The sequence below is a fragment of the Tachyglossus aculeatus genome, chromosome 10, assembly GCF_015852505.1.
Source record: "Tachyglossus aculeatus isolate mTacAcu1 chromosome 10, mTacAcu1.pri, whole genome shotgun sequence".
NCBI classification, from domain to species: Eukaryota; Metazoa; Chordata; class Mammalia; order Monotremata; family Tachyglossidae; genus Tachyglossus; species Tachyglossus aculeatus.
Window position 1 is genome coordinate 46,025,431 of NC_052075.1, and position 25,792 is coordinate 46,051,222.

Sequence of the window (25,792 nt, forward strand, 5' to 3'; positions counted from 1 at the left end):
TGTGTCTTCTGTCAGTTTCCCAGTCTATGGAAATCTTGGTGTTGAAATGGAATTTCTCGGCTCACTGAGGGTTATACCCATTTGATAAACCCATGCTCTTGTGTTCGATCTGCACTTTTCTTTCAAAACTGACTCTTCGCTTTGTCTTTTTCATCCTCTGATTTTCAGGAGCTCCTGCGCTGAGTGGCACTTCTACGATTGTTTGTGGAAGAAGCTGACACACTTGTTTTATTGTTTAGTGTGTCTTCATTAATCTGGTAGAGGGGCAGGCTAAAGTGCTCCTAAGCCTTCGAGGGGTTCTGCTGTTGGAAAGAAAGTAGACTTAATGCAGCAGCAGTCATTCTTTCTTGATACACATTGGATTCTCGTTGAAGGCAGCATAGGAAAGACTCTGAGAAAAAAGCCCGGTGTCTGTAGCTTTGCCGCTGATTCGTGCGGTATTTGATGGCTCACCAAACCTCTCTGGGACTGTTTACCTCATCTGTAAAATGGATTTAGTAGTATCAGCCCCAGCCTATCTCTGGTATTGTGTATTGGTGAAATCAAATTTATGAAAGGCTGAATTTTTTTTGTTTTTGCAGAAACTGCACTGAGTAGGTTTATTGCATTTCAACTCAGATTGTTTAGTTAGAAGTTCAGCGAATTTTATTCTTCTGTATTTTCCCCCTTTTTATTGTATCTCTCTTTTGTTGAAAACGAAATTCACAATCCCAATCATTTTCCCCGTGGCTGATTAACCAGAGTTGGAAATAAGCAATCGTCCCACTCATTTGGCATCTGGGTGGATGGTTGACTGGGTGGGTGGCTGGACACTTCAAGCGATCCACCCCAAACCTGAGACTGCTTTCTGTGTCACTGGAGATGGTCCATTGCTCTGGCACGATCCCTAGAGCTTTGGCAGCTTCTGGCTGATAAGCCTTTCAATAGCCACACAAGTCTGGTCCTCACACAGCTCTGCCTGGACCAGGCACAACGAAGGCAAAGTCCCATCCCTGTCTTTCTTTCTCTCCCCCTCCCATTACTGCCCTTCTCCCAGCCCCTTCCAAAATGGCCCGGGAACCATCTGGGGGTGGTCAGGCGGATAGGTGTTAAAACGCCAAACACATTTTCCATTCCTGGAGTCATGTAGGCTCAGAACTTTCCTATTTTGTGCTCCTTACGCAGGTTTGAGTCATCCTCCCATGCCATCAGCATGAGCGCGTATTTACGTGAACAGAGACGGGAACTGTACAGTCGAAGTGGAGAACTGCAAGGTGGGTGGCTGAGTTCTTTCTGGGAGTCATTTGGGCATGAAAGTCCACAGCTCTGAGCCTGAAGCTTTGTCCTGGGAATTTTATTCACGTGATACTTTTACAGGAAATTGAAATGTGGAAGGAGTTGGCATACTTTTCTTCACCACAATCCAGACTCCGCTCTTGAGGAGGTGAAAGCTTCAGGCTGACCACTGGCTACTTCTCTGTGCCTTAGTTCCCTCATCTGTAAAATGGGGATTAAGACTGTGAGCCCCACGTGGGACAACCTGATCACCTTGTAAAATCGCAGCGCTTAGAATAGTGCTTTGCACATAGTAAGCGCTTAATAAATGCCATCATTATTATTATTGTTATTCAGGAAGAAGCCCAATTCAAAAGGTGGGATTTTGCCCCGCATCCTCAAGGCTAGTTGATTTGGTTCCTGCCAACTCCTAGAAGGACATTAATTCCAATCTTCTGTCTCTCCCTCTAGGTACAATATTAGTAGCAAGCTATTAGTCTTAAGAACTCACGTAAGCCCAGAAAAGGGCAGAAATATATCCCATTTTTATTAAAGGGGAAATGGATGACCCTGGAAATTATAGACCTGTCAGGTTAACTTGGATACCTGGAAAAATAGTTGAATAATTTGCCAAGCAATTGATTTTAAAATCACCTAGAAGAACCCAAGGCGCTGAGTGGTAAACAGCTGTTTATGGAGAGCAAATCGTATCAGGCCAATTTAATTTCCTTCTTTGACAGAATGACAGGTCTGGTAGACAGAGGGGAAACAGTGGTTGTCATCATTGTAGTCAGACTTCATTAAGGCTTTTGATTCCATCCAGTGTGACATTCTCATCACCAAACTGAAGACGTAAAGACCAAGTCTGCAAAAGGCAAAACAAAGATATATTCAGAGAAGAAAAATACCCAAGTGCACTTGTTCCTTAAGAGCAAAAACTTTTTTAGCCCCAGTTTTAGGGCGGTGATTTGTTGTCTTTGTCACATTATATATGGATTGGCTGAAAAACCTTTGGAAGAGTAATTTACTCTGTTTACTCTGAATTTGTGCCTTTGGGCATGGCTCCTGATTAATCCAGGAATTACCTTGATTGATGACTGCTTCTGGGTCTGGCTGGCAATATCCAAAAAAGTACCTGGGGTAAGAGAATTAAAAATGAGGGCGTTATATTTCACCATAGACCGAGTTCTTTTGAATCAGAAAAGTGGGTTTTTGTTATTTTATCCATTAAAGATTTGTAATAAGGGAAAGTCTTATTGGAGGAGGTGGAGTTTTAGGAGGGCTTTGAATATGGAGAAAGTCGTGGTCTGTCAAATGGAGGGAGGGGGTTCCAAGGTGGAGGAGCAGCATAAGTGAGGAATTGGAGGTAGCGTTGCGAGCAAAGTACAGCTAGAAGGTCGTCGTGGAAGAAGGAGAATGGTGAGTTGGGTAATGGCAGGTCAAGAGAGATGTGTCTCTCCCCTCGTCCCCCTCTCCATCCCCCCCATCTTACCTCCTTCCCTTCCCCACAACACCTGTATATATGTATATATGTTTGTACATATTTATTACTCTATTTATTTATTTATTTATTTTGTACATATCTATCCTATTTATTTTATTTTGTTAGTATGTTTGGTTTTGTTCTCTGTCTCCCCCTTTTAGACTGTGAGCCCACTGTTGGGTAGGGACTGTCTCTATATGTTGCCAATTTGTACTTCCCAAGCGCTTAGTACAGTGCTCTGCACATAGTAAGCGCTCAATAAATACGATTGATGATGATGATGATGATGTGTATAGCAGGCCAGATGGTGAAGAGCTCTGAAGCCCACTGTGAGAAGTGAATCTTCGGTGAAGCTTTTTCTGATTTTTTTTTGGTGATTGCAGGTAGTAGTATCTTAGATTGCTGTAGCCGAAATGGGATCAATTCTTCATTCATTCAACCAGTGGTATTTATGGAGCACTTACTGTGTGCAGAGCGCTGTACTAAGCGCTTGGGAGAGTACCGTAAACAATAAACAGTTCTGACTAATGACCAGTAGGCAGATAACCCCCAGGCCAATTCATTTGCTCAGTCAGTGACTATGAGTTCTCCCTGATATTGGGAGTAGGGTTTGATTTTCTTAAAACATAGATAGGTTCCCTAGGTATTGGTTTGAAATGCCTAACCTGGACCTTGAAAAGCACAACTTCCCATGGGAGGAGAGCTGTGACTATTACTTCAGAGAATAGGGAGGGGGAAAAAGAAAGCCCTCAAGCCTGTTTTCCACTATCCATGGCTTTTCTTTTCCAGCTCTTCCATTTATCTAACTGATCCACAGACTGCAACGAGATCTGCATTTGAGCTTCAGTCTTCAAAAGATCTAATTCAGTCAGGATGGAGGAGATGGGTGGAGGGCTCCGTCTCTTCTGTTAACCCTGCACAGTTGCACATCTCTTTTTCCAGCAGCCTTCTATCTGGAGGTTGGTTTTACCCACTGCCATACTGCAGTGAAACAGAAACCTGCCAGAAATATTTTCAGAGTAGCGCTAACAATTCCAATTTTAAAAAAACAGTCAAGTCACCCCCAACTTTTTCAGTTTGACATTCAATTAGGAACATATAATTGAAAACTATCAGCAAAGAAATGAAAAAATAAGGTCTTACTCTATTATGAAACCTTTCCAATTTGATGTACATATCATAGTACTGGGCTTTCATTCTAATTTCCACTCTTAGGGACCAAGTGCATTTTCAAAGTGAGGTGGGAGAGCTGGTGGAAACGAAACTAATGCATTTATTTTTTTCCAGAAGCGTATTCGTATGTTCAGACTTACTAAGAATTCCATTTTATTGCATAAGACAGTAGTAATATCAAATAACAGTTAGGTCTAACATGCCCTCTTTCACGTTTCCAAGGCCTTGTAAATGTGGGTTGGCTTCTCATCCTAAATTTCACGAGCAAATCAGGAGGCTGAGGAAGATTTTCTGGTCCAGGCATCCTAGTTCTTCATTTACTGTTCTCACTTTAGTAGTAATTATTCAGGGCAGGCTATTTCCCACCAGTAGCATACTTTTAGAATATTTAGAACTGCTCTGTGTCTATGTACAAATATATATGTATTATGCACACTAGTATGTATTTGTGTAGAAATCTGTATTCATTCAATCATATTTATTGAGCACTTACTGTGTGCAGAGCACTGTACTGAGCACTTGGGAAGTACAAATTGGCAACATATAGGGACGGTCTCTACCCAACAATGGGTTAGCAGTCTAGAAGGGGGAGACAGACAACAAAACAAGTAGACACGTGTCAATAACATCAAAATAAATAGAATTATAGCTATATACACATCATTAATAAAATAAACAGCGTAATTTATAAGTACAAATATACGCAAGTGCTGTGGGGAGGGGAAGGGGAACATGCTTTGCACATAGTGCTTAACAAATACCATTATTATTATTATTATATATGTAAATATTCTATAAAAGCTATAACTGCTAATATGCTTTATATATAAATATATACATATATGTATGCTAAGCACTAATAGGTGTGTGTGTGTATAAATTCTTGTCTTTGTCTTGGGCACATGCTCTGTTTCTTGGCCAGCTGTATACATCAGAATTGAATGCCCTTCATTTTACCCTGCTAAATGCTTGCCATTTTTAAAGAATGACATCCAATTCAGTTTTAAGATTTGTTCCCTAATAACTAAGAACTGGAACAATTCCGTAAACTCTGCTGGCTTTTGATAGCTGTGTGAACAATATTAAGTATACCATTCCTTTGATCTGTTGTTTCCTGCATTTGGGGGGATCATCAGAAGGTCTCTAGATAAATTATTTAAATATAATTACTGAATTGATGTTGGAATAGCTCTGACAATCTTCTCTGAGCTGTAAAAGGGTAAATGATGAAAGTGGTTGTGTAAATTGACCAAAGTAATGAGATTGGATTGAACATCCTTAAACACATATATAGTTGAAAGAATACAATCTTAAATGTATGTAGCTGAGACTTTAAATGCATAAAAAATAGATAGCAAAACACTAGAAAATTCCATGCTGCACATATTAGGAGAGAAAGAAAATTACTTGGCTTTTAGCCCTAACTTGTTTTTCCTCACGCGTCCCCTTGTGAAAATGGCACAGCAGTAATCCTTGAATGAAATTTGAAGTTTGGTAGTGTCAAAAGTATATCCAAATGATCCAAATAAATGAAACCAATCAGTGACGGAGCAGAGGAAGAGTGTAGTTATTACTGTTCAGATGGATTTCAGAAGCCAGTGTTTCTACAGTTTTTCAGTTCTTTGTCAATTACCGAGAAAAGGTTTATACACCTAAAAGCATCAAACTAAACATCCTATTTAAGTGTTCTCAGTTCTGCTGTAATGGGTACTATTTAGCTAGGATAAATTTGTCCAGATACACCATGATGTGTATTTTATTTTATTTATTTATTTAATTTATTTTGTTAGTATGTTTGGTTTTGTTCTCTGTCTCCCCCTTTTAGACTGAGCCCACTGTTGGGTAGGGACTGTCTCTATATGTTGCCAACTTGTACTTCCCAAGCGCTTAGTACAGTGCTGTGCACACAGTAAGCGCTCAATAAATACGATTGATGATGATGATGATGATGATGATGTGGTTTCAGAATCAGTTTCTCAATCAGTTATGTTTATTGAGAGCCTACTGTGTGCGGCACTCTACAAACCGCTTGAACCAAGGACTGGATTTCAGATCTGAAGATCGAATCCCAGTGCTGCCAATTAGCCTGCTTTGTGAATTGGGGCTAGTCAATTAATCACTCTGAGCCTCAGTTTCCTTATCTGTAGAATGTGAATAACGTTAGATGGTGAACCCCATATGGAAAGGGATACTGTGTTCTATCTGATAACCTTGTATCTGCCCCTATGCTTAGTCTGGAGTAAAACCTTAATAAATACGACAATTATTACAAAAGAATTAGAAGACTTGATCCCTGCTTTCAGAGAGGTTTCAATTCATTGGATTGGGCACAGTGTATGTCCTGTATGAAGCTCATGGCCTTAATCCCCATTTTACAGATGAGGGAACTGAGGTAAAGAGAAGTTAAGTGACTTGTACAAGGTCATACAGCAAACAAGTGGAGGATCTGGGATTTGAACCGAAGTCCTCTGACTCCTAGGCTATGCTCTTTCCACTAGGCTGCTGTTTCTCAATTGTTCGCATATGTATTACATAAGTATGGGATCCTACAGTGTGAGTTTCCCTTGGCATGGATTTCTGCAAGAATTCAACCCCCACATTTGAAGGGAACTGGGTGTACTTAGTTTGCCTTTTGTATTGATTCCATCGTATTTTATTTCCTCTTTTAATGGCTTGAGTTTTTAGTATCCATAGATTTTTTGATCCAAATATATGGGCTTCTATGATGTATGCGTTTATGTTCTCATTTCACAGTGACAGGTTTTTAAAAATGCGTATATATTTATGTATGGTTGGATAGAAAACTACTTGGAAAGTATATATTCAAGTGTATATTCACTTGAAATCATAGCTTGCCAATTTAACAAGTACACTCAAGAAAGGGAGGTGAAGATGTGTTGGTCTCTTTGGGTATTTGATCTTTGAAGAAAGCCATGTGGAATAATCAAGGTCAGAAATTCATTTGGAGCCTGAATGTTTCTGGTTGGTTGTCCTGTTGGATCACCTTAGCTGGGTCATTAACAAATATCTGTTTAACTTCGAGCTTTGCAGACACCAGATCCCTACCCAGACCTAACTCAGCCTGCCAGTCATAAAGCTGTCTAGCTCCATAGTGCCACATTTTAAGGACACTGAAAGAGGGAAAACAAGCTAGTAAAAAATGAGAAGATGAGGGAAACAAAATTGTAAACTCAAGAAAAATGTTGTGGCTTTCAAATAATGCCCTAGCCTACAAGAAAACAACAACTGAAAAGAAGTCAAGGTGTCAGTTTTCAAAATTCAGTGAAGCATATAGCTACACTCCTCAAGTTTTTTTTTTGTTTGTTTGGCAATATCCTTAGGTGAATTTAGGAATTCTGAAAACACCCTGACAGGGCCGTCTTCAACAACTGGGCTCCCTGCGGCGGGCGTTCAAAATGCTGCCTTTCAAGTGAAACATGATGCCCTCTCCCCACAGCACCTGTATATATGTATATATGTTTCATATTTGTTACTCTATTTATTTATTTTACTTGTACATATCTATTCTATTTTATTTTGTTAGTATGTTTGGTTTTGTTCTCCGTCTCCCCCTTTTAGACTGTGAGCCCACTGTTGGGTAGGGACTGTCTCTAGATGTTGCCAACTTGTACTTCCCAAGCGCTTAGTACAGTGCTGTGCACACGGTAAGCGCTCAATAAATACGATTGATGATGATGATGATGCCATGGCACACAACAGTGCATCGTGAGGTCATGCAGCCCGCTGTACCGCTCCATCAAATTGTGCAGTTGCATTGCGTGTTGTGCAGGGAGACGATGGGATGGCGGTAACTCTGAGCATGGTCAGTGGCCACGTTGATAACAGGGTCTTATTCAGGCACCATCTTGAATACCACCATGGGACATTCCATGGAATTATTGTTATCATTATTAGTATTATTATTGTTGCAGCTTTTTTTGTTAAACGCTTACTATATGTCAAGCACTTTTCTAAAAGCTGGGGGTAGATAGAAGTTCATCTGGTCAGAAACCATCCGTGTCCCCCATGGGGCTCACAATATTAAGCTGCTTTTGCCGCATGCTTCCCTGAGGGGATCACTTACCTCTCTGAACAACCGAAGCTAAACTCATTCGTTCATTCAGTCGTATTTATTGAGCACTTACTGTGTGCAGAGCACTGTGCTAAGTGCTTGGGAAGTACAAGTCGGCAACATAGACAGACGGTCCCTACCCAACAACGGGCTCACAGTCTCGAAGGGGGAGACAGACAACAAAACATGTAGACAGGTGTCAAAATCGTCAGAACAAATGGAATTGCAGCTATATGCACATCATTAACAAAATAAATAGAATAGTAAATATGTACAAGTAAAATAGAGTAGTAAATCTGTACAAATATATACAAGTGCTGTGGGGGGGGGAAGGAGGTAGGGCGGGGGGTAGGGGGGAGGAGAGGAAAAAGCGCACTTTGACTTAAAGATCCAGAAGAATGTAAATTCAGAACATCTTCACCCATGTATCAAATGTTACCACTTCTGAAATTATTTATATAGAAAAGTCATGGGAGAGTAACGCAAAAGGTTTAGGGCCAACTAGGAAAAAAACAAGCTATATGTTATATTATGCTTTATAATATAGGGTGTTAAGGTATACATTATGTTAAGACCTAACGGAATTCATCATAGCTAGTTCATTTGCCTCTTCTTGACTGATTAGCTCAAGTAAATCACATGTTTATTTGCACAGTTGTCTTATCCCTTGTAACAATACATTAGCATACTCCTTCCCAATTGCGAAATGATATTCAGGTATATATGGTTCACCTTTTTAGGTTAAACAGATTATAAATACACCAACTGAAATATGGCCAAGTCTAAAACTGCTATGTTCTTTCAAAATATTCTTAGAGAGCCCTGAAGAATGTGAAATGACTTATGAATAGGGGAAGGAGAAAATTGCCCAAGGTCAGAATTACAAAGATTTTTATAGGGTATTAACAGTGGTTATCCGGAGTCACACTTCAGTCTATCTGGAGAGCCATGTCTTCTCATTGGTCTGTATTTAGCTTTTTTGAAGAGGACCATCTCATACAGATTACAGACCTATTCCTGTTTTTAACTGTCTTTGGCATTTGCCTTTTCAATTATCATTCATTCAGTCGTGTTTATTGAGCACTTAGTATGTGCAGAGCTATGTACTAAGCTCTTGAAAAGTACAATTCAGCAACAGAGACAATCCCTGCCCACAACGGGCTCACAGTCTAGGTCGACTCGAAGGTCCACATTATCCAGAGCGCTGAAAGTGGGGCTTGGGAAAATTCATTAAAATATTTATAAACCATCTGTCTCCTCAGAGATCCGCGGGGTGGTCCAACAGGGCAGGACATGAGTCTTTCCAGTCAATTACTGGTATTTATTGAGTGCTTACTTTGGGCAGAGCACCGTATTAAGCTCTTGGAAGAGTACAATACAGTTGGTGGACAAGATCCCCGTCCTCAAGGGTCTAGCGAGTCCTTTATTGATGTACAATTGGCAAGGCCTTCAGGCTCTCCGCAAGTATGGCCGTGGGCTATTCATTCACTCCCTATTTATTGAGAACCTACTATATGTAGCTCATTGTGGTCAAGGAACATGACTACCAACTGTTAAATCGCATCTTCCCAAGCACTTAGTACAAAATATGAGTGAATGAATGCTGTGGATACAGTAAGCACTCAATAAATGCAATAGATAGATTGTAGAGCACAGTACTAGCTCCTTGGGAGAATACAGTAAGCGTAACAGACCCCGTCCCTGCTTTTGAGGAGTTTACAATCCAGCAGATTGTACAATCTAATGGGCCACAGTGTTGCAGGGGCCTACTGCTCTTGACTTGAGTGCCTTGAGAGGCCTTTTTTTAATATTTAAGGCTATTTTTAAACTGGGGATTCAGAAACTGGGCTGGTGGGGTATTAAGGATCTCCTCATTGCTGCCTTTCCGTCAGGTCTGACCCAGCCCGGGACACCTAGGAGGCAAAATTATTCTGTAAAAGTAAGAAAATCAGGCACTAAACATTCCGGAACCATTCCAACGTGGTGACAGGTTTTGTAAATACAGAGAGGGCCGAACTGCTTGTACTGTTTGGACACATAAAAGTTGTAAATTTCGAAGATGTTGGCATCACAGACGGATGGCTTTTGTCATCGACCCCCTTTTCAGCCTGAACATCCCATATTCAGGGAGACAAGCAGAAATTCTTGTTCTTCATCCAGGTTAGAGAATAGGTGATTTGGGGATCAATGCACTTTGAGGATGCGTTATAATATAGGGTGTTAAGGTGTAAATTGTGTTGAAGGCCTACTGGAATTCATCATAGCTAGTTCATTTGCCTGTTCTTGACTGATTAGCTCAAATAAATCACAGTTTATTTGCGCAGTTGTTTTATCCCTCGTAACAATACATTAACATACTCCTTCCCAGTTGCCTAGTGATATTTAGGTATAGAATTGTAGTGAGGCTTTGCTCTTGAGCTAGCAACACTTCAGTTTTCATATCCATTTCAAACCAAAATATCAATTTCTGAATATGGTATGCATTATGTAAGGTCTAATTTTTTTGTTGTTGGTGGTGTAAGAGTAGTCTGAGTGGAAGCCAGGATTTAATGCTACCGTCTCTGTGTGGGTTGACTTCAAATTTATTTTTTCTTATTTCAGATAGTAATCTAGAACCTGCAAATGTAAAATAATAACGGATGGCACCTAATTTAGTAGTCTTTCTGGACACATGAACTGAAGAAGTACAATACACAGAATTAATCATATTTATTGAGGGTTTACTGTGTGCAGAACACTGTACTGAACACGTGGGAGATTACGGTATAACAGAGTTGGTAAACACGTTCCCTGCCCACACCGTTGTCACTGCTTTAGTAATTAAAAGAGTAAAAGGAAAGTATCGCTAATTAAGACTTTGCTTTCCTTGCGAGTGCCCCTGTGGAAGTAGCTTCCGAATCAAATGGCATCCCAAACTGACAAGCCGTAAATTAAAATGTGTAGAACGCAAGGCCGGGTTTAGGGAAAATGAAGTTATGTGTAGGTGACTAGTTCCATTTGAATTAATCAAAGGACTGCCAGTGTAGACCAGCTGGGTTCTCTGGTGACAAAAATGAATCTTGACATTTTGGATAATGAAAATTCAGTTCAGCACCTTTTGGAGAGGGGTATTATTATATCTTGTCAGTCAGTAGCAAGAGGGGAAAAAGGTAAAATCCTTTTTTTTTTATCAGAATAGACAAGGTGACAGTATGATATCTTGGGATCCTCTGGTAACTGAAGAACAAAAACAAAACAAAAACACCACCAATCAGGGAAAGTCAGTGTTGGATTAGGGAAATAGAAATGTTGAAGAAAGAGGGGAGAAGGAACATTTGGTCTGCTTCATCTGCCTGACTGCTGCCTTTGTTTCTCACTGACAGAAAGCATCGTGGGTGATTTGAGTGGGATGCTAGAGTCTGGAAATTGGGGTTTGATGGGGCGGGGAAAGGGAATCAGTTTTGGGGTGTGACAGTATTCATGCAATCATCTAGTTCAGATTTTGTAGACCCATTTATTATTTCCTCCGCGTGTGTTTCTTCCAGTTTAGCGGATTAGCTGCACTGTCTCTTCAAAGGCTATCCAATCAAGGAGGGGTTATTAAAACCAGGGCGCTTTATGACTGAGAATTAATTAGAGAAGCATTTTCATGCAAAACATCCAATTTTTTGATTAGCAATGGAGCAGGGCCGCAATTAACACTCTAGGAAGCTTAAATTTCCAGCTTTTTGATTCTCAGGAAATGAGATTATCAAACCAAGGTCAGGCACTTGACAGCAAAGGGGGGGATTATGTGTAAAAAAAAAAATAATTTGTTTCTTGATTTTGCTTCTGAGATTGCTATTAAGGCAGTGGTAAATTCTGAGCGAGGGAAGGGGAAAAAAATCCTGAAAATGCGGGAAACAGAAACACCACCTTCGTTTTGCTCCTGCTTGCTGGGTAAAGTATCTGCCTTGTCCATTGACTTAGAATATATTTGAGAAGCACAGTGACAATTTCATATTATTGCCTTATCATTATTATTATTATCCAGTCTGTCCTAATAGACCCATGTTGGGGATTATTTGGTAGTTTTAAAAAAATCAAAATATTTATTTCTTTGAGGAGGTGAAGACCCTTTCTTTGTTTTTTAATAGAAGCACCTATGTGTATGTTTACATGGAGGAAATCATAAATCTGGCAAGGCATTTCTTCATTTAATATCCATGAGTCTCCAGTTTCATTTGCAGCCAATCCACTTGGCTAAGGCCAGTAAATCCTTAACATTTGTGCTAATTTTTCTTGTGGTCATCTGTGACTCTCTTTTGCTTTAATAGCTCCGATCCACAATTTTGTCATCTAGAATCTGGTGAAATATAGAGTTTTCTCTTTGGAAAGCTTCAGTCAATCGAGTGTTTCTTGAGCATCTACTGTGTGCAGTGCACTGAAGGATTTGAGAGAGTAAAAGAGAAATCAGTAGTCACATTGCCTGCCCTCCTGGGGGTTCAATCTAGCCAGAGTTTCAGGCACTAAAATCAGTTAGGGATAGGAAAAAGGAAGGAAAGGGGTACGAGTTTGTGTCTGTGATGGGGAATGTAAGATTTGTACATGAGGGCAGTTGTGGATTGTGAGTTCTTTAAATGATTAGGATGTGTGGAACGCTCAAGTGGCAATTTTGGGATATGAACTGGGGAGTAATACATTAGAAATTAAGTGGGGAAGGTATCATGTGGGGGCTGTGATTTCTGATGGGAGAGCTGTGGACTGTTGGATAGAAAGAGGGAGGGAATTCCAGGTGGGGAGTGGTGGGACATGAATATAGCTTTATATAGCATATGGCTTTAATTCTATTTGTTCTGACGATTTTGACACCTGTCTCCATGTTTTGTTTTGTTGTCTGTCTCCCCCGTCTAGACTGTGAGCCTTTTGTTGGGTAGGGACCGTCTCTCTATGTTGCCGACTTGTACTTCCCAAGAGCTTAGTCCAGTGCTGTGCACACAGTAAGGGCTCAATAAATACGATTGAATGAATGAATGAATAAGAGATTAGTGACAGGAGAAATGAGGTCAAAGCATGGTGCTGAGAGATACCAAGAATTGGCGGAGCCGGGGTTTGAACCCATGACCTCTGACTCCAAAGCCCGTGCTCTTTCCACTGAGCCACGCTGCTTCTCTAATTCATCCATTCAGTCGTACTTATTGAACGCTTACTGTGTGCATTCATTCATTCAATCGTATTTATCCCCCCTCCCCATCCCCCCCACCTTACCTCCTGCCCCTCCCCACAGCACATGTATATATGTTTGTCCGTATTTATTACTCTATTTAGTTATTTTATTTGTACATATTGATTCTATTTATTTTATTTTCTTAATATGTTTTGTTGTCTGTCTCCCCCTTCTAGACTGTGAGCCCGCTGTTGGGTAGGGACCGTCTCTAGATCTTGCCAACTTGTACTTCCCAAGTGCTTAGTACAGTGCTCTGCACACAGTAAGTGCTCAATAAATACGATTGAATGAATTGAATGAATGAATGACCTCATGGAGGGCGGTGGGGTGGCCCCGGGGGCAGGAAGGTAGTTGGAGAAAAGAGTTGATGGGTAGGAGGGAGAGAGTAGATTCAGTGCCACAAAATCCAAGGGTCAGGAGGTTTTTATGGAGTGGGGAGATGCATGCAGTGTGATATTTCAGTGAGGAGGCTGATCAAGCCGGGATAATTTGAAGGAGCAGCGTGGCTCAGTGGAAAGAGCACGGGCTTTGGAGTCAGAGGTCATGGGTTCAAACCCCGGCTCCACCAATTGTCAGCTGTGTGACTTTGGACAAGTCACTTCACTTCTCTGTACCTCAGTCACCTCATCTGTAAAATGGGGATTGACTGTGAGCCTCCCGAGGGACAATCTGATCACCTTGTAACCTCCCCAGTTCTTAGAACAGTGATTTGCACATAGTAAGCGCTTAATAAATGCCATCATTATTATTATTATTATTACAGGGACCTGGAGAGGTCTGGTCATATGGATGGAGAGGAAAGGGCAGATCCTGGAAATGTTTTAGAGGAAAACTGACAAGATATGGCAACAAACTGAATATAGGGGATGAAGAGAGGGGAGGGGTCAAGGATAATTAATGGGGCAATTTTTTTCTTAAAAGAGTAATTTTAGCTTCTTAGTTTTTTTAAGACTGGGAATTTTCCAAGTCTCACTTTGTGTAAAGGGGCGTTCTTCACCTCAAGAATGTGTGAGAATGAACTCTCGTGAATTTAGCATGGCAGCTTGTGACCTTTCTCCTTAGTTCAAGGAGATGAGATTGCAGCTGTGAATGGAGGCGAACTTTCAGGACAAAGTCCAGAATACAGGAAAAGGCAGTGAATGGAGCTGTCCACATTATCCCTACCAGTCCCATAATAATAATGATAATAATAATAATAATAATAATAATAATGGCATTTATTAAGCGCTTACTATGTGCAGAGCACTGTTCTAAGCACTGGGGCACTGTTTTAAGCCATCACTTTGTAGGAAGGAACTATCTACCTGAACTCCAGTACATGCCTGGTTTCTAGACTGAGCCCGTTGTTGGGTAGGGACTGTCTCTATATGTTGCCAACTTGTACTTTCCAAGCGCTTAGTACAGTGCTCTGCACACAGTAAGTGCTCAATAAATACAATTGAATGAATGGACGAATGAATGGTGATGCTTGGCCAATCGGCCTATTAATCCATAATATTTCCTGAGTCCCTACTGTGTGCAGTACTCACTTAGGAGAATATCAAACAGTAATTTGGAGCTTCCAATCAAGGAGTTTACCTTCTAATCGGGGGGACAAATGCTAAAATAAATTACAGTAATAATGAGCCCACTGTTGGGTAGGGGCCATCTCTATATGTTGCCAACTTGTACTTCCCAAGCACTTAGTACAGTGCTCTGTACACAGTAAGTGCTCAATAAATGCGATTGAATGAATGAATGAATGAAAGGAAGTCATAGAGTTATAAGGATAGGCACATAAGTGCTGTGGGGAATTGTGAGTTCTTAAAATCTTGGATTGTCCCCAAAGGGCCAAAATAGTAGTTGGGGATATAAAGCGGGGGTGATTAGAAATCATCTAGAAGAACACCTCTTGGAGGATATATAATTTCAGAGGGACTTTGATGATGGGGAAAGGAGTAACCTGTCAGATGGGAAGTGGGGGAAGTTCCATTCAGGAGGGAGGTAGTGAGTGTGGGATCAGCAGGTGGAGCGAAGAGGGTGAGACATGGTGAGTAGGTTATCTTGACAGGATCAAAGAAGACAAGCTGGGGTACCGTGGGAGAAAAGAGTGCATAATTATCATGGTACTTGTTGAGCACTTACTATGTGCCAAGCACTGTACTAAGCTCTAGGGTAGATACAAGATAATCAGGTTGGACTCAGTCCTTGTCCCACACAGGGCTCACATTCTAAGTAGGAGGGAGTAAGGTTTAATCCCCACTTTACAGATGAGAAAACCGAGGCACAGAGAGTGAAGTAACTTGCCCAAGGTCACATAGCAGACAAGTGGCAGAGCTAGGATAAGAACCCAGGACCTCTGGCTCTGAGGCCCCTGCCTTTTCCTACCGTTGAGAAGCAGCGTGGCTCAGTGGAAAGAGCACGGACTTTGGAGTCAGAGGTCATGGGTTCAAATCCCGGCCCTGCCAATTGTCAGCTGCGTGACCTTGGGCAAGTCACTTCACTTCTCTGGGCCTCAGTTACTTCATCTGTAAAATGGGAATTAAGACTGTGAGCCCCCTGTGGGACAATCTGATCACTTTGTAACCTCCCCAGCGCTTAGAACAGTGCTTTGCACATAGTAAGCACTTAATAAATGCCATTATTATTATTATTTTCCACTTGGTCATGTTGCTCTCCTAAGTAGAATATTATTGTGGTATTTATCAAGTGCTTACTATGCTTCAAGCCCTAAATAAAAGTTAATCAGATCAGACAGTCCCTGTCCCACATGGGGCTCACAGTCTAAGTATGGGGATCAGCACCTAATAGATAAATAGGAGGGAGAGAAGAGATGGAGTGCTTTATAGCCAGTGGATTGTCCCATAGCCCAGCTACATTCTGGGACTAGATTAGTCTTTTGTGAGTGCATTCAGGGCTTTAGAGAACAAGTGTTTAATGATAATGATATTTTATGTGTTCTATGTTTTCTCTTAGAAGCAAAAAGAGAAAGTGATCCAATTTTCTGGATCTCCCAGTAGTACTCAAAAAGTGCTTCTGGCAACATTTGCGTTTGGATTTTTCTCGTGAATATTTTTTTTGCATTCAAGGATGCGTAGCAGCAGGACAGAGTGTTTCAGGGACAAGTGCCAAACCCTAAAAGTCACTCTCCTTTCAGCTAAGGTTGGAGCCACAGACTAGAGCATAAATAACATTCCCCTAGTCATATAAAGGTCATGTTTGAATTGAGAACTGGTGCTTTCATCAAGACCCTGGCTTCAGTGGCTCTTGCTGTGCAAAGAAGGCTCCTATGTGGAGAAGAGTATCACCCAAAGGTAAATGTGTATAATAATACATTATTATATTTTCCCTAAGGGAAAGATTGCATAGATTGTAATAATAGCTAGGCTTGAACTGTTCAAACTTTTGTCAAGTGTAGTACTGTCTTAGACTAGTCAGCCTTTACAGTTCAGAGTTATGGAAAAGAAAAAAAGTAGTGAAAAGTCTTGTAATTGACATTCAAAATTGGAATATGGGACTTCAGATGGTAGCATTTGTCTGAACCTGACTCTGCAACGTGCAAAATATTAATAAGGTCATAGTAAATGTCCTTTTGGTGCCAGTGCAAGCACTTGTATTTCTGTTTTGAAACTAAAGGCATGGCCATATTAAGGGATTTGCTCAAGATCTGTCAGCAGCCGTGGTGGGGATATGTATTTGCTCCTATCATAAAGCCTAGAAGATTTGAGATCTCCAGGCGCAAAATTTTTCAGCTGCCATTAGCCCAAATGATAAGTTGGTAGCTAAAAACATCATAGTATAGGTTTTTTTGTGGCTACAGGGATCTGTCCGTGCCTTTTAATGTAGACCCTCTTTGAATTGTTTTTGTTGTGTGGAGGATTTTTCCCTTCGCCCGTCTTTTGAAACAGACTTATAAACCAGAAGGATTCCCGGAAATTCTGCATTCTGAATTTCTTTGAATGGATTGGTATTCCAGTTGTCATTCCCAGCTTATGTGTTGGAATTCTAGAATCGTAACTGCTTTCAGGTCAGTAGTTCATGGATTCAGAGCCTCGTGACATTTGGAAAACTTGGTTCCGGTGTAGCCGCAATGATGAAAACCGTGTTGGAGTAACTTGTGAGTCTTCTTTTGTCACGGTACTAATTTGAATCTTTTCATAGCCCAGCTGTATACGATTTCTCCCAAGTCACCAAGGGAAGCCCACGCTAATTCTGTTTCCTCTAAGAAATGACTACCGTTTACTACTTTTGCATATCTCATTAGTGTTTTCAGATTTCTCTCTAATTACTTGATGGTGCAATAATAAAAACTTGATGTTCTATAGCTGGATCCCCTTAAATAATATCAAAAATATTATAAGTGATTAGGCGACTTTCCAGGTTCCTCTTTGGGAGTTTTAATTACTGTGATTTTTGTAGTTGTGTTCAACTTAATTGTCACCAAGTACTGGCTAAAGTCAGTGTTCTTCGATGGCATTTAGTGATGGGTGAACAATTGAAACCTTCTTTGTGTGTTTAACGAATCTATAAGTGCTTTCAAATGGCTTTTCTCTGGACTTGATAGTTTTCCTTGTAATAGGAGGTGTGTGGGTGATAGAAGAAAGCCACTCATTTAGGTAGCAATTACATTGTTTTGGGCTTGCATTCTTACAAGCAGTTGGAAGAAAGCCACATTTTTGAAAGGTTAAAATGGATGCGAAGGATGTATGTCTTGCAGTTGGAGAAGCAGTGTGGCTCAGTGGAAGGAGCACGCACGGGCTTTGGAGTCAGAGGTCATGGATTCAGATCCCAGCTCCGCCAACTGTTAGCTGTGTGACTTTGGGCAAGTCACTTCACTTCTCTGTGCCTCAGTTACCTCATCTGTAAAATGGGGATTAAAACTGTGAGCCCCCCGTGGGACAACCTGATCACCTTGTAACCTCCCCAGCACTTAGAACAGTGCTTTGCACATAGTAAGCGCTTAACAAATACCATTATTATTATTATTATTATTATGCCCTCCCTCTGCCCATCCGCCAAGCTAGCTCTCTTCCTCCATCAAGGCCCTACTGAGAGCTCACCTCCTCCAGGAGGCCTTCCCAGACTGAGCCCCTTCCCTCCTCTCCCCCCATCCCCCTCTTCATCCCCCCATCTTACCTCCTTCCCTTCCCCACAGCACCTGTATATATATATATATATATATATATATATATATATATTTGTACATATTTATTACTCTATTTATTTATTTATTTTACTCATTTATTTTACTTGTACATATCTATTCTATTTATTTTATTTTGTTAGTATGTTTGGTTTTGTTCTCTGTCTCCCCCTTTTAGACTGTGAGCCCACTGTTGGGCAGGGACTGTCTCTATATGTTGCCAATTTGTACTTCCCAAGCGCTTAGTACAGTGCTCTGCACACAGTAAGCGCTCAATAAATATGATTGATGATGATGATGATGATAATAGAGACTCCTCCAAGAATGAAGGGCAGGGTACTACAGCACCACTTTTGGTGTGTTTAGGTGTGAAGTGTTAGGAGCATTTATGGAGGTGGAGATACCTCCCTTAACTCTTGGTTTAGCCTGCCATGCTTTTTCTTATAACCCTACCTCCGGTAGGGTCTTCCAGCAGTTTTCTAGTTCATCCTTCTAAGGACTTTTTGGCCATCAGTTCTACTGCCTAATGGCCTGAATTTGAGGAAGGTCTTCCATATGTCATTTGGCAGAGTATATTTCAATTATGGTCATTTCAGTGATTTTAATGAACAAGAGTTGTGACCATATTCCCAAGGAGCTTAAATAAGGATACAAGTAGAGTGTATATTCCCATACGTTTCCACTACAGTAGAGCAAATGGGGCGTTTTCCTTCACCGCTACCCCTGCTCCTACTAAATCTTCGTCAAACCTGAGAGATTGCAGTCAGGGCTGAAAATAATAATAATGGTACTAATAATGGTATTGATTAAGTGCTTACTGTGTGCCAGGCACTGTTCTAAGTGCTGGGGTGGATACAGTCCTTGTCCCATGCTGGGCTCACAGCCTCAATCTCCATTTTACAAATGAGGTAATTGAGGCACGGAGAAGTGAAGGGACTTATCCAAGGCCACACAGGAGACAAGTGGCAGAGCCGGGATTAGAACCCATGAACTTTGAGTCCCAGACCAGTGCTCTATCCACCATGCCCTGCTGCTCCTTAGCACTTAGAAAAGTGGTGGCTTTTGGGCTTGTTGGTTCTTTGAAGTCTACTCTGCCCCTTTCAGTATTTCCCCCAAAGTTCCCTGCCCCCTTTTCATCCCTGCACTCAGTGCACAGTTGGGATCTATGAATGCTATTCAGTGACAGAAATCAGACACAAATGTGCTGTGTTCTACAACAGAAAAGTAAGAATCATCCCAGTAATTTGTTTCCAAGAACCCCAAAAAACATTATTTTGTTAAATAAAATAAATCTTGGTATTTTTAAGTGCTTACTGCATGCCAGGCACTGTACTAAGCGCTGGGGTAGATACAAGTTAATAAAGTTGGACACAGTTCTGTTCATTTTACTTAATAGGCTCAAAAGTTAAGGTGGGTACAGTATCATTTGCAACATCTCTAAGGTAAACCAGGTCTATGGCCGGACAGTCCTGTATCAGATGAGCCAGACTGAAACGCTCCAGAGTAGGAGTTCTTCATTTCTTATGAGGACTTAAATGTGGATCCATTTTGGGCCATCTGATACACTTTTTTCCGTAGCTTGCTAAATGGGAATATTGAGAAAATAGCTTCACGAATAACTTGTGAGGGCATAGGGATGGTTTCTGCCCCTGGACGATTCTGCCCTGTGGCTACAGACTGCACCCGGTCTCCCTACCAGCCCTCTCACATTGGGTGCCCTTAGGCACAGAGGATGGACCAGAATGCGTGAATGGGGCAATGTCAACCACCACCAGAACTACCGTTAAAAAGAATTCAAAGGCAGGCCCTGCAGGCCGTAAGGAAAAATTTCTCGTCTTAACCATTCCTGTCTGAGTGTACTACTCACAATTTCTCGTCTTAACCATTCCTGTCTAAGTGTACTACTCACCTACCTGTTTGGGAGCCCGAAAGGTTTAGCACTATATTTTCCTGGACCAAGAGTTGTAAGAGATTCTCTTTGAGACACCCACTCCCATGAGAGCTCACCTCCTCCAGGAGGCCTTCCAAGACTGAGCCCCTTCCTTCCTCTCCCCCTCGTCCCCTTCTCCATCCCCCCCATCTTACCTCCTTCCCTTCCCCACAGCACCTGTATATATGTATATATGTTTGTACATATTTATTACTCTATTTATTTTACTTGTACATAGCTATTCTATTTAATTTATGTTGTTAGTATGTTTGGTTTTGTTCTCTGTCTCCCCCTTTTCGACTGTGAGCCCACTGTTGGGTAGGGACTGTCTCTAGATGTTGCCAATTTGTACTTCCCAAGTGCTTAGTACAGTGCACTGCACATAGTAAGCGCTCAGTAAATACGATTGATGATGATGATGATGGATTCAGTCTCACTGCTGGCAGCCTCATCTTGAAGAAACTTGAGGTGTGCCCATCCCCACCAAATTTATACCCACTTATCAGTGGGGAATGGGCACCAGGGGTTTACCTTTACAAGGACCCAAGAAGAGGTACCCTGATTCCTATTTGGATAGAGACGTCGATGGAAACAAGTGTGAGGGAGGGTGAAGAGGGCCCTAGTAACCATCTGCAACCAGAAGGATTGCAATCCCTTTACGAAAAGCTAGAGCTCGGTATTAAAGTGAAAAGTATTAATCCTACTTTTCATCAGCTGACAACATAGCCGCTATTTCTGGTGTTCCTTGCCAGCAAATACAGGGTGCCAGACACGAGAATCTGTGAGATTGCTCCAGGGGTGTCTCTTTCCTCTAGAGAAGCTCAGATAACTTTCCTCAGAACTAATAGAGTTTTGCAGGCGCATTAAGTTAACATCAGCACTCCCCCTCTCGCAGGAGGCAAGATCAATTTTGAAAGAGAAATTTCCAGCAAATAACACAAGACCAGTTGTGCCTTTAGAGACCATTAGAACTAATTGACAACTGCCAGTGCTGTCGGGTGTTCTGTGCTTTGAAAACAACAAAACAAAATATAAAAAAAAACACCCCTTCATGCTTAGCCTGTAACTTGGCAAACCCAAGGCAGGAAAATGTCTCTACACTAACACTCAGATACTCATATTCACTCACCTACCCACCCACCCTCAAGAGGGAAATAGTTGTTGTCCTTCCCTTTTTGGAGGTTGTGCTGCTGATTGTGAGACTTCATCCATAGTGGAAGTGTGGCCGAAGGCCGAACACACACAAATCTAGCAAGGTGTATATTCTAACCTTTTCTCACAGCAGGTAAGCACAGTACCCTACTTCGTGCCTGAAGAATGTAGGTTGCAGATGGTTACTATGGCCCTCTTCACCCTCCTCCACATTTATTTCCCTTAGCATCTCTATCTAAATAGGAATCAGGATACCTTTTCTTGGGTTCTTGCAAAGATAATCCCCTTGCGTGCCTTCCCCACAACCCCGCCACTGCTAAGTGGGTATAAATTTTGCGTGCATGGGCACGCATCAGATTTCTGCAGATGTATATTCTGATCATCCAGTGAGTGCATCTTCATGGTTCTATCTTATTTGATTAGAAAAGGTCCAAATTAAGATAGGCCTCATTCCCTCTTTTGTACATTATTCTAATTTTATTCTACATAGTTTTTTCCCCCCCAACATGCTCTAAGCAGAACCTTGTACTCCGTAAACGTGAGAGAGAAAAATCTCAGGTGAAGACTCAGTGGCATGAGACTCATCCTGACTTTTGGCTTTTTCTTGCCAAGAACCACCAGAGGAAGGGAATAATCATCAGCTCATGGCTATGGAAATGAGGCACCCAGACAAGAAAAACACCATACCACAAGAGGAACAGGTGCCCACTGTGCAAAGATAAGCCATTTAAAAACCAACTTCCAAGGTCTGTAGGGAAAATGTCTTGATTTAAGTCATGTTATTTTGAACAAGGTGGTGAGTAGTAAAGAAATGTCACTTTTTATGAAAGCAGCTGTCTGGAAACCTTTGGGGGAGGAAAGGCATAAGCCAACATGCTACAACGCCCAGAGAAACCACCTCAATCGAAACCTGTCTTAGCATTTATCCTCACTCAATGATCCATAAAACAATACCTTCTCTTGGGGCAGGGTGGGAGGGAAATGGAGCAAGGGGAAAGGAAACCAAGCAAGGTAACAAAGAAGTAGAACACAACGTTGCGGGAATATCTTTGGCATTTCAGTTTTGTGTGTCCTAAATTTGAGCCTTTTGGTAACCCCAAATTGTCTTCATGCTTGTCTGTAAAATGCCAGCCTGACATCTTTCTCTTTTGGAGTAACAGAATTCGGCAGCCGACATTCATTCAATCATATTTATTATCGTATTGATTATTCGATAGCATTTATTAAGCGCTTGTGTGCAGCACTCTACCTGCACTTCTGTGGATACATTCTGACCTGGGAGGCCTTCTGGTTTAGCAGCCAAATTAACAGTCAGCAAGACTCATCTCCCCATCTCGTCTTTCTCAAGCCTAAAAGCCCTTCTGCAATAAACCCCTTTAATTTTTGTTTTTGTCTTCATTTGGCAGACTTTGGGGATGAGGGGGAATCTTTTTGCTTTATTTTTGATTTCAAGCATTCACCCAGTGGTGTGCAGAATGGAAATAGCAGAGATCTCTTTCTCTTTCATACACTTTTTATTCTCCCATTCATAACTTTACCCTTTCCTCTGTCAAAAATCTTATGCGTTCTTTCCTTTCCATCTCCCGTTCATTTAATTTGTCCCTGCAGATAGTTTACAACTATCTAGCAATATATAAAATTTTTTAGCAGCCCCATTTGCTGCAATCAATATTGCACATGGGGCGTCATGGAACGTTTTCCTGATAAATGTTTAGTTAGGATGAACAAAATATCCAGTAAGAATCTTTCAGTATTACAGCACCAACATAAGCACCAGAGTATGATATGTTGTTGATGGAGTCTCCTATCAAGCCTTCTGGACCGTAGACTTCGAGTCCGAGAATGTGTGAAGAGGAGTTGATTAGAGGCTGAGCTCAGTTTACTCTCTTTTACCTTTGAGAGTCATGTTCCCACCGAGGGTCCATGGCCCTTGTCCTGTCTTATGCTGTCGAGTCGTCTCTGACCCATAATGATATCACGGACACATCTCTTCCAGAACGCCCCACCTCCATCTGCCATCGTTCTGGTAGTGGATCCATAGAGTTCTCTTGGTAAAAATCCAGAAGCGGTTTACAATTGCCTCCTTCTGTGCAGAAAAACTGAGTCTCCGCCCTCGATTCGCTCCCGTGCCGCTACTGTCCAGCACAGAGGAGTCTTGATTCGTAGCAGGTTGCCTTCCACTCGCTAGCCACTGGCCAGGCTAGTAATGGAACGGGTAGGCCTCTGCTTGACCTTCCCTCCTGTAGCCGAGACCGGTAGAGAACTGAAAACTCTCCAGGTGTGACCCTAAAAGGGTCCAAAGCACTATGTACGTAATAATAATTGTGGTATTAAACATTTACTATGTGCCAAGCGCTGTACTAAGCGCTGGGGTGGATGCAAGATAATCAAGACCCACATGGGGCTCACAGTCTATGTAGGAGGGAAGTTGGGTGTTTAATCCCCGTTTTACAGGTGAAGAAATTGAGAAGTTCACACAATTACATATCCATCTGAATTTATTTTTTGATTCCTGTCTCTGCCTCTAGTCTGAAAGCGCCTTGTGGGCAAGGATCGTCTATTCCTACTCTTTTGTATTGTACACAGTACGTAGCAAATGTTCAATCAATAAATCATACTGATTGAATCAGTCAAAAGCCAGGTCTCATAATTCTCAACAGCCTTGCTCACGGAATAATAGAGGGGTAAATTAAAAGTTAACATAGTCCTAAATACTTGGCAGCCTGGCCAGTTGGAACATATGGGGTCCCCCCTGATTTTGAAGGATGGCCTGATGATCTTCATGTGATACAATCAATCAATCGATCAGTCAATCATATTTATTGAGCACTTACTGTGTGCAGAGCACTGTACTAAGCGCTTGGGAAGTACAAGTTGGCACCATATAGAGACAGTCCCTACCCAGCAGTGGGCTCACAGTCTAAAAGGGGGAGACAGAGAACAAAACCAAACATACTAACAAAATAAAATAAATAGAATAGATATGTACAAGTAAAATAAATAGAGTAATAAATATGTACAAACATATATACATATAGTGCTGTGGGGAAGGGAAGGAGGTAAGATTCAGTGAACCCCATGTGAATTTCCAAGTATTTGCTTTCTCGCTCTCATCTCTCTGTCATCTTCGGTCTGTCTCTTCAGCTCCTTTTCACCCTCAGTGGATACTTCAAAATGTTGTTGACTCTTTCCCTGTCCGTAGCCACGACGTCTATCTTTCTACTTCTTTGTTTACTTCTATCATTTATGCCCCAGGGAATTTTTCTGCTACCCCAAGCACATCTTTTTTTTACCATCCATCACGTCTCCACTGGACTACTCTAACGGTTTCCTTAGATTACCCTAACAGTTTCCCTACCTGGCTCGCTGCCTCTCACCTCCCATATTTTAAGTCTGGCTGTCATATAGCTTCAGGTATCATCTGTTAAAAGTGCTGATCGAAGCACATCATTTTCTTCTCCTCAGAAATCTCTTATCTCTTCAGTGCTTCTTCAAAAAAAAAATCTTGGCTGTCAGATTTTAAGGCACTCGATCAGTTGGCTCCCGCTTACCGATGTACTCTCTTCACCCTACTTAAAGTGTGTGCCCGGCTTGTTTCTCTACCTGTACTTAGAACAGTGCTTGATACAGAATAAATAATACCATAACAACAATATCATTCTCATACTCCTCCACTCCCAAGTCTATTTCCTAACTATCCCTTCTCTGATTCCTCATGCCTAGAATGCCCTCTCTCATCAGCTTCACCAAAACACATGTTTCGCCTCATTCACTCATTCACAGCTCTCCTAAAAATCAATCAATCAATCAATCGTATTTATTGAGCGCTTACTGTGTGCAGAGCACTGTACTAAGCGCTTGGGAAGTACAAGTTGGCAACATATGGAGACAGTCCCTACCCAACAGTGGGTTCACAGTCTAAAAGAGCCACTTCCTCCAGGCACTTTTTGACCAGAGTCTTTCTGTCTTTCCATTGATGCCTTATCGTCAACCACCTCAGCATTTATTACATATTTATGTAACTATTTCTGTCTCACTTAGAAATATGTCAAATTCTGAAAACATTTTTGAGTGAGACTGTAGACGGTAGCCTATAAGCTCCTCTAGAATGTAAGCTTGCTGTGGGCAGGGAACATGTCTACCAACTCGATTTCACTCATCCAAGCCCTTAGTACGGTGTTCTGTACACAGTAAGCTCTCAGCAAGTACCATTGATGGATATTAATTTGTAAATGCATTGTGTCGCACACTAGATTGTAAATTACTCAAAATAAGGATCGAGGCTTTTACTTTTCTGTGCCTCGATAGTTCTTTAATTGCAGGGGACTGTACTGTTGAGAAGCAGCGTGGCTCAGTGGAAAGAGCACGGGCTTTGGAGTCAGAGGTCATGGGTTCAAATCCCAGCTCCGCCAATTGTCAGC

General features: G+C 41.5%; 1 protein-coding gene across 3 annotated transcripts in view; it reads left to right on the forward strand.

The window, feature by feature from the left end:
- Positions 1-25,792, forward strand: part of EXOC4 (exocyst complex component 4) — a 628,131-nt gene that overhangs the window by 172,156 nt on the left and 430,183 nt on the right. For all 3 annotated transcript variants that reach the window (XM_038752201.1, XM_038752203.1, XM_038752202.1), the window contains one exon: positions 1,165-1,253. In XM_038752201.1, coding sequence (XP_038608129.1) covers positions 1,165-1,253 — 89 coding nt within the window. The remainder of the gene's footprint in view (positions 1-1,164; positions 1,254-25,792) is intronic.